This window comes from Macadamia integrifolia, unplaced genomic scaffold, assembly GCF_013358625.1.
Source record: "Macadamia integrifolia cultivar HAES 741 unplaced genomic scaffold, SCU_Mint_v3 scaffold652, whole genome shotgun sequence".
NCBI lineage: Eukaryota > Viridiplantae > Streptophyta > Magnoliopsida > Proteales > Proteaceae > Macadamia > Macadamia integrifolia.
The window spans coordinates 294976-305221 of NW_024870506.1; the positions used below are offsets into that span (position 1 = coordinate 294976).

The following is a 10246-nucleotide window of genomic DNA, read 5'->3' on the forward strand; positions in this document are numbered from 1 at the left end:
CATAATTATAGAGTACAGGAAGCTACTCGAATTTGGGTGGGATGGGATGATACTTTATTTGCAGTAGACTGTGAAGTTTTCACATCCCAACTAATACATATGAAAATAAAAATTAAAGGAACTTCATTGGAGTTTATGTGCACTGTTGTGTATGCCTCAAACAGTGGGGACGAAAGGAGAGAATTATGGAGGGATATTGTGCAATTGTCTCAAGGAATGTCAGTTTGTTGTATTAGGTTATTTCAATGTGGTGAGAGGTCAACATGAAAAGAAGAGGGGGAGGAGATTCGGCAAGTTCCTATAGAAGAGTTCAATAATTGTGTCTCTGATGCTGACCTATTTGATCTGAAATGGAAGGGTAATTTATTTACTTGGAGTAATGGGAAAGGTGATTTGAATAGAGTGAGCTGTAAGCTTGATAGTGTGCTATGTAATAATGAATGTGTTGATAAATTTAAATATTCTTAGGTAGCATTCTTGAATCTTGGAATCTAAGATCACTGTCCTATTCTTTTGAATATTCTGGAGGAGAAGAATTTTGGACCGAAACCTTTTAGGTTCTTTAAGACTTGGACAGAGCATGAGGAGTTCAAGGATATTGTCAAAAGGAGTGGGGAATTTCTAGTTAAGAATTACTTGAATCCTTTACCTGGTTTGCTGCTAAGCTGAGGAATGTCAAAAAGGAGCTGAAAGGCTGGAATAAGGAGCATTTTGGTGATATGTTTAAGGCAGTAAAAGGGGTTGAAGCTATTCTTTCTGATATCCAAGATAAGTTATCTTCCAATCATGGTGACGATAATCTGGTTTATCAAGAAAAGGAGACAAAATAAATTATGGGAGGCTTTGAAGAGGGAGGAGAGTTTTCTCAGGGAGAAGTCAAGAGTGAAGTGGTTGCATCTAGGAGATGGAAATAACAATTTTTTTTTCATAAGGCAATGAGACAACATAGAAATAGCATTCTAGAAATTAAAGGAAGCAATGGAGTTGTTGTGGATGATCCTAGTCTTATAACGAATGAGGCTGTTAAATTTTATAAGAACCTGTTTGGGGCTAAGCAAGAGGATGTGGGATTATGTCCTAGTGATATCCTTTTGCGTGGTACCCTTTCCATTGACCAGCAAGAGATGTTAGAAAAAACTGATTCTAGTGAAGAGATCATGAAGGTTGTGTTTGCTATGAAGAGCACAAAGGCTCCTGATGGGTTTGGTGCTAGTTTCTTCAAACACTCTTGGGAAATTGTAGAAGAGGACCTTACAATTGTTGTCAAGTGGCTTTTTAGAAATGCTTTTATGCCATCATCTATTAATGCTACTTTTCTCTACCTAATCCCTAGGTCAAATCAGAGGACATCATTTGCTAGGTTTAGGCCTTTTGCATTGTGCAATATCTTTTAAGGTTATTACAAAAATTAACACTAACAGGTTTACAAGGAGTAATTGGAGACCTGGTTAGTGAAAATCAGTCAGCATTCATTAAAGGGAGATCTATTGCTGATAACATTTTAATTTGTTCTGATATTGTAAGAGATATTGAACAAAGAAGGGTGCACCCTACTATACTACTGAAGGTAGACTTACATAAAGCATATACTCATTGAGTAGGAAATTCCTATTGGAGATTATGAGAAGAATGGGATGTCCTCCCTCTATTCATGAATTGGATAAAGGCAAGTGTCACTACTCCAACATTCTCAGTTCTAGCAGGATACTTCATGGGGGAAAGGGGGATTAGGCAAGGGGAGCCTCTGTCACCTTGTTCACCATGGCAATGGAAGGGTTCACTGGAGTTATAAGGAAGTTAGTAGTGGATGGGAAGATCACTCATCTTCCTAGGTGCAAAGCAGTGCAACTGTCCCATCTTATCTTTGCAGATGATCTTATGATCTTTGTAAAGGCTGTTAATGACTCTATCACAACTAGTTTAGGGACTCTAGAAGAGTTTGCATCCTTCTCATGGTGCCTTACTCAAATTAGTGGTATGCACCTTTTGGAATTAATGGGTTTTAAGGAAACCAAGTTACCAATTAGGTACATTGGGGTTCCTCTTGTTGCAAAAAAGCTTACCTTTGGAGACTGCAACCAAATACTGGATTGGATCAGAAAAAAGCTTGAAGGATGGAAGGCAAGGTTTCTCTCATATGTTGAAAGACTGCAGTTGATTTCCTTAGTTCTACAAGGATGCTATATATATAAACATATGAGAGGTCATACAAGAATTTTAAAAAATGGTCAAATAAAATGAAAAGACACAAGAAACCAAAAGGTAATTTGAATCTTATAATTATTTAAATAATCATTTAAATTCCAACAATTCCCCCCACAAGATTCAAAATACAGGTAAAACAAAATAATAGCTTGAGCAAATAAAAATGGTAGGACACATCGTTACAGATGTCTTCCAAACTTGAATCTGCACTAGCAATAGAGTATGAGTGAAGTCAGGCTTCTTGAACCTTTCCTCATTGGTGTAACCGACTAACTTACCATCCATATCCTACCATCCGACGTTGTAGTCACCTTTTTTATGTTGTTCACATTTTTGGCCTTGTCCCCTGCTTGGACTCATGAATGTTTAGAGAATTCACCCATAATTCCCATCGGAAGCGGCCTCACCCCCTACATTTACTTAGGTCAACATATAGTATGCATCACAATTAACATACCCCCATATTACATGAGTCTTGGCTGATTAAAAGTCTTATAACTCATCCTCATGTTCTTTGTGGTGAGTCTTATCCTTCACATCTAATCCGGAATAGGCATAATTTGATAGTACTAGTCAAGTCATCCGGTGACTTCGTTTTTACCCATTGAACCTAATTCCAGAGATCTCCTATCACATAGGTTGGTTGTCCATCACCTCGACTCATGAATCACAGGCCTTAAACCTATTCCTTTAGATGTCTCAAAAAGAGTCTTGGTGACTTGCAATTTTGTGATGTCCCCTGCTAAATCCTTATATTGTCTTCCCCAAGGCTCCATCTTCTTCCAACTACATCTTCCAATCAATACTATCCCCTAAAAAAGACTCCTGCACTTAAAGAGCATGTCCAATCTTCCAAGTTCTCTCAATTCAATATTATTGCTTCTAGTAAAGAATAATATTTTGTTATTTAGATTGCACTAGAGCTCATTCGCCAATAGGTAGCTCAAGGGTACACCCACCTTCATCTTGGTGCCATTAGGCTTTCCTCTTACTTTCCATGGTAGGAATGACCTCTCTGTTGTCTCTAGGACAGATTTGTTAGACACCAGATTTCGAAACTATGAACATGCCGCCAACAACAACATTCAGACCACCTTGAATGCCGGAACAATGTTCTTTACATTGTTTCCCAATTATAATATTCCTTTGGCAGATCCTTTATTACCTACAACTTTGCAATTCCTGACCCAAATCACTTAAACACAGTTGAACTTGCTATTGAACACCTTGATCTAAAACATTACATGGGCTATATTTATAGATTGAGCCCGGACTTAACAACATCATAAGTCCACACAGAATTCACACACTTATAATCCCTTAGGTCCAATAATTGACAGACTTGAACACATTACAATCCCGAACTACGAACAAAATAGAATAAGCGCACACACGTACAGTAATTGATGCGGACTTAAACGCATTATAATCCCGTACTACAAACAAAATAGAAAAATCATAGATAGTACACATATCAAAGCACTTTAATCATTGTTGCTTTAATCAGTGTCTTGATCACTATCACTTTCCCATTGGCTGTCCTGGAGAAAATCATGTTCAAGCATAAACTCATGGTGCATAGCTATCAGGTATGCGATCTCTAGATCCAGGACCTAGTGATCTTGGTCTCATGCAGTAAGTAGGCCAAGTAGGTGTGATGGAATAGTAGATCGGTTCACATTATTGGTCTCACACATCCTTAGCTGGGAATTGAGCCATTCTTCGGGATGAGATGCTTGTGTAACATAGAGATCATAATGAGCCGAGCCGATTAGGGAAAAGGTAGGAGAGAAGGCTAGATAATGATTATTAGAGAAGAGGGGATCAATGAAAGCTGGATAGAGGTGGTTGGGTTCACGATGAAAAATGATAATGACATAATCTTCAGTAATTGGGGAAAGGAACTGTAACCATGACTGAATGGGTTGGAATTCTAGGAGAAGTTTTGTAAAGTACCATTGTTCAATGGGGAAAGCAGGGTGATCATGTAGGCATCAGATGAGGTAGGAATGTAAGAGGGTGGCTGGGAAGCAGAGGGCAATATGGTAAACAACAAAAAGGTTCAAGAAGAAAACATAGAATTCCTTTAAGAACCCGTAAAATTGATCAATGGTGAAAAGGGTAAGGTAAGGATAGGAGGGATGGCATTTCATCCATGGGAACATGATTCTATATTGGTATAAGAGAACGGGGAGTGTGTTTCTTCAGCCAATCCTCAATACCAATGGCTTCTAGACGGTAGCATGCAGATCAGTATTTCCAAACCACCAGAGTCCTTTGTCGTTCTCCCTTTGCACCTTCCAAAAGAACAACTCCATAAAGTTCCAATTCGGGCTTTTTCAATAGAAGGGTTACCAATCTATGAGTTCAGCTCTCCCACTGGTCACGCATATTTTGACATCTATGATTGCCCAGATTGCTTGACATCAGACTCTGACAATGATGATAGGCCCCTCCGACAGAAAAAGAAGTCTTACTGAGATTGAGACCGTTTATGGGCTCAGTACCAAGACGGATGTCCAAACGTCGGTCCTCTGGGTGAAGATTCTAGCAAATACCAGTTCATAGTGGACTATGGCACCCATAAACCATGCCCTCTTGGTTGCTATTCTACACCCCCACCAGATCTACCTCCTTATCCTCCTACTCTAGCATGTCGGCCACCCCAGGCACCTTGGCATGATCACCTGTCCACACCCCCTCAGCAGGGCACACTAAAATCTACCTCCCAATCAGTCCCATGTTTCATGTACCAGAAAATCCCTGTCCAGCTTCCCATAAGTTCTTCCTCCATCAGAGCAGTCTTTCCAGGTACAGAGCTGTTTGACGATGACAAATCACATCACCATACTTGAAAAATCACACCTCCAAATACCATCAACCATGATGCAAGTATACCAGAGAATACAACACTTGAAGCAACTCTTAATTGGCATGCAGAAAATGCCTAATGGGGGCTATGGATGAAGTGCAAGAGGATGGAAGTCTTTCATTCAAACCCTTAGCCTTTCATGAACTTCAACTCATATTTCCAACAGCCTCAGCAACCCCTCTACCTGATTTATTTTCTCTAGTGTGTAGAGCTCGGAGAAATGAAGAATCTCCAACTTGAATCACCCAAATCCGAGTTAAAATGAGGGAGATATGACCATTTGAAGTTGGAGCAATGAGATAGCCTAAAATGGAATCTTCATAGGAGTGGCATAGGCTACACCGGCCGCGCGCGCGCAACAAAGGCGAAATCTGACCATAGATCTCATATAAAAGATCTTATAATCTAAGCCGTCCGATTAAACCAACGGACAATAGATCCAAACCATTAGATTTGAATCTCGATGACATCATCATGACGTAGGCGCTGACATCGTCAGAAGTGTTGTCGACCATGGATTGGCTACATCAGCGTATATTCCGGATCTATGTCGGCTTAACCCATAAAGGAGAATCATTTATAGACCATTAGATCTAGATCTGTAAGATCTACTGGATCCAGATCTAAGGGATTAGAATCTCAGCTTCAGTGATGATGCACATGCGACACACACTAGTCAATGCAATATGGTGTAGCGCCAGACCATCATATCTAATACACCAAAGAGAAGCCTCGGATAAGCATCTTCAATGCAAGCTCTTGTATGAACCGTCATATCGGAATCTGACCGACATGGCTCAATCTGAGCCGTGTATTAAGGATCCCTCTAATTCTCTTATATACACATGAGCCCCTACTTCTATAAACTTTAATGCCAAAAACCCCTTATCAACTCAGATCTTTAAAACCTTCAAATTACACAAAAGCCCCTGAAATTTCAAAATTAAAATCCAGAAAATCCACCCAACACCAAGAGCATATGTTGATTTTCTAGTTCGGATTTTTGAACCGGCTTCACGGAAACACTTATGACTTTTTCATATGATATCCGATCGAGATGAAATAAAGTGCATTGGAACTGTAACTAGACGCTCTATGACTTTCTAGGAGACTTAATCATCTGAATCAGCCATGTAAAAAGACCAAAATGTCCCTAGAGCTTTCCAATGATGCAACTTTCTCATACGGAATCGAAACGCGATGAAATCAGAACCGTTGGAAAGATTGGATTTTTGTCATATTGTTATATGGAGAACACTTCCTTTAAAAAAATCATCTTCAATGTCGTAACTACCCTCAACTACCACAAATACCGTAACTTCTTCATACGGTATCAGAATGTGACAAAATCAAATGCACTGGACTAGGTAAATTACAATCTATCTTTTTTATGAAGAACCAATCTTCCAAAAATGTCATTTTCAATATCAAAAATGCCCCCGAGCATAAATAGGCCAAATTTTCTAGTTTTGACCCAGAAACCCGCACCACCTATTAATGATGTATTAAACCACTCCATGCATACCAAGCGGCTCTTTTATCTCATCGGTGACACTGGACACTGTCATGTCATCATTTTCATCCACGTCACCCAAATTGGCCACGTCATCACCTCCACGTGGCCGGGTTGCCAACAAGGACAACCATAAAACAACATAATATAGATTGTAATCTTTGATTTGATTCCCTATTGTAATGCAGGGCCTATCCTGCTTGGTTTAAAGGGGTCTATTTTCCTTTCTTTTGGTCTGTTCAAAGAAGGAGATTAAGGCTGCCTTATTCTGTATTTTCTTTTCTTCTTAATACATACACATAACTTATCGGAAAAAAAAAAAAAACCAAGCAGCAGCCAAGTTTTGTGGATTCGGCTCTTCTATAGCGCGGGGGTGAGCCATATATGTTCTAGCTCACCATAGGAGAGTGACACCTGGATTTTATTGTTCCTATGGTGTGGGTGGCTTAAACCATAGGGAAAAATATACATCGGCGATACACCTTATCATCTTCTTATGATCAAATCCCTGAGAGATCGATGCAAGTTTTTAAATAAAAAAATAGGTTTTGTCTGTCACGTGGGAACTTCCTCTCTACCTTTGGCATTCATCCCTCCTCTCTACCATTGGCATTCATCCCAACGTCTCCAATACGCCGCTGGTGCTCATCTTGCCATCTCTCATAAGCTGTCGGCGATTTCTACTTTCTCTATGAGATCATCGTCTGGATAGGCCGCCGGTGATTTCTCCTTTGTGCGATTATCGTCTGGAACTAGTGAGTTCTCTGCTTCATTTATTTTTATTGCTTTGATTCAATATTTGAAGATGGGGCAATGTTTAATTGATTATTCATGTGTCTCTAAGAAATAATAGTTGCAGAAGCAATGGCAATAATTTAACATACCTGACTTTTATGGAAGGCTATGTTACTAGTGTGTTTGTGGTGTCTTTGGTAGGAGATGAATTTGAGATTGTTCTGCAATGTATTTTCAATGGAAGAGAGAATCATAGAGTAGATCAGAATTATTTACAAAGCAGATCAGCTTCTCTTGAGGATTTGTGATGGAAGGATAGAGAATTTGAGTTTTGTTTATATACTCTCTTGAACTGTTCTGAAAATCTGCATTGGACCTTTTAAGTATTCTAGTTTCAGCATTACTCTGTTTTCCTTGTTCCACTAGATTACTTTGCACTCCCTTCTCTAGATCTCAATTTTCTGAGATGGTGTAGGCAGATTGTGATAACTCAGAAGACTACTCGACCTGAATATCAAGTCATTCTGATCATTATTTTTCAAGTTATAAAATTTTGCTCCAAGTTCTCTTTGTTTGATGATCTTGTACTACAAATTCCATTGTAGTTCTAGTTGGGACTTGAGTTTTGTGTTGGCTGCGCTGGTCTAAGTGGGTACATTGTATACTATAGAACTCAAATGGTCCCATGCATGTTTTGTTGGATATTGTGTCCATCAAACTCAGTTTATTTGTAATTTGAACCAGTTCGGTTTAATAAAGTGTTATTGGTTTATTACATGAATTATAAATGAGCAATGTGTCCATTAATATGTTTATAAATGGAAGTCACAACTAGGGTTTGGGTTGGGCACCCTTATCATAAATGGTTGTCACATGTACTATTAGACATAGAGATGTCAGTGAACTTATGTGAGCACACATATGTGTGTGTTGGCGAAGAATCTTTTTGTGTCATATTACCTCATGTGTTACCATCAGAAGTGTTTATGGGAATTGACACGTCACCTTACCTTTACCCTGAGATAGTTTATTTACTATGTACATTGACACTATGGTGTTTGGACACACACTTTGATGTATCATGACCAAAGTCCAAATGGACCTAGGCCGGTATATTAGGTGTAAGCAAAAATGCAAATGAGTGAAAAACTAATCAACAAGGTTTCCACTACCCATTTAGGGGAACATCAAAAGAGAGAGTGTATTGAATCAGAGGTTTGTATCATTTAAGAAATGATTTTATATTTCTAATGGTAATTAGAAATGATTAAATATGATTTACGTGCTCACACGCTCCTATAATGGGCTCATGGTGGTATTGATGTACATGCCCTATATTCCATAATGATGATGTTAGTAGTTATGGGGGTATAACCGTAATTTAATTATAGTGGATATTTAATTAATATCGATTAATTAAATTGGGAATGGATAAATAATTAATGTATAGTTAATGAGTTATTTAATTATTTACATTATCCCTCTTAGATTCTGCTTCTTCCCTTTCTTAGCAAGTAGTATTTGAGTCATATTGGATAAACCAAGTTTATGGAAAGAAGAGAGATTTACTTATTTGGAATAAGTGTCTTATGGAAAGGAGATTTATATATAAACAAAAAAAAAATTAAAATTTTAGGAAACTTAAAAGAGTTTAATTTTCTTAATTGAATTTCTTTATTATAATATAATGCCCACATTATATAAAAGGAGGAGAGTAAAATGGGATTTCAAATTTTTGTATCTCATTCTCCTTCTCCTCTTTTGGCTCTCTCTCTCCACTTCTCTATCTTTCTTCTTCTCTTCTCTTCACACCGGTGTTGAACTCTAATTATTGTGAAGAAAAGTAAGTTAGAAGTTGCACTATTGAAGGAAAGAGAATGGCTATTAGATAGTCAATTGAAACTTGTGAAGTTTCGAAAGCTCTATAAATTGCACCAGCTGCACACTTGGGATTCAAAACTCGGTTTTCTGGTCTGAGGAAAAGTCTTGTTTTCAACATATTCTAGCATTTTGTGATGGAATCCATGTCCCACGGATCAGAATTATTTGCAAAGCAAATTAAGAGAGTCGCTTATTGGGCTTCAGCAGATCAGCTTTTCAAGTCCCAGCGTTGTATTTGTTTAGAAATGGAAAAAAAATATTATTTACCCCTCTGAGATGGAGAGTTAAACAGATTCAGAGGTAGACGTGTCCTCCATTTGGTGCGGATCAGCTTCTCTTGAGGGCCCATGAGGATTTGCTAACATCATGAGACAAATTAAGTTCTTGGCTTCTCTAGTGAACTCCTTGTTCTAATGAAAGCCAAGATCAGCTAATATTTGGTAGGCCTAATGGCTAAGCAAGGTGTAGTGAGACCTAAGTGGTGCTACGGGTTCTGTTTTTCATTTACGACATTTCATATTATACTTTTGGTTTGGTTTTGGTTGGTAATTTATGGACACAAACACATATGTCCAGGATCACTTGCTCAATAACTGACATCTTCTTAGTATCCTTAAATGGCTGATGTGGGAGGATGGAAAGATACAATACTTCCCATTTGATCCAACGCAACAGAGGCTCTGATTTCCTAGTTTTCCCCTCATAAAAAAGATTTGGGATCGTCTATCTCTTCTAATGAATCATTGAGTCTTCAAGCCCTAGGAATCTGGTCCCACTTAGGAAATAAAAATTGAGAAGATAATATGGCTGAGACCTAGAGGTGGGGTGGGACACTGATGTGGCTCATATGAAAAGCATGGGATGGCATACTTTTTCTTTGTTCTAGTGGTGTAACTGTGGGTGGGGGGGGGTTGCTTGATTGTTTGTGTTTTAACTTCTAATAAAATTGAAACAAGAATGGAGATCATATGTGGTGTGTCTGGTCATGTTCCAATTCAAAGTAGTTGTTGGACTTGTCCCTTTGCCTTCTTTTTTTTTTT

The 10246-nt window shown here is 38.5% G+C and overlaps 1 protein-coding gene across 1 annotated transcript; it reads left to right on the plus strand.

Annotated features, from left to right (window-relative positions):
* The first annotated feature begins 935 nt into the window (after positions 1–935).
* Positions 936–1394, plus strand: LOC122069575. Its single transcript, XM_042633626.1, has one exon. It carries the CDS (start codon positions 936–938, stop codon positions 1392–1394), a length of 459 nt encoding a protein of 152 aa, XP_042489560.1.
* Positions 1395–10246: the final 8852 nt, after the last annotated feature.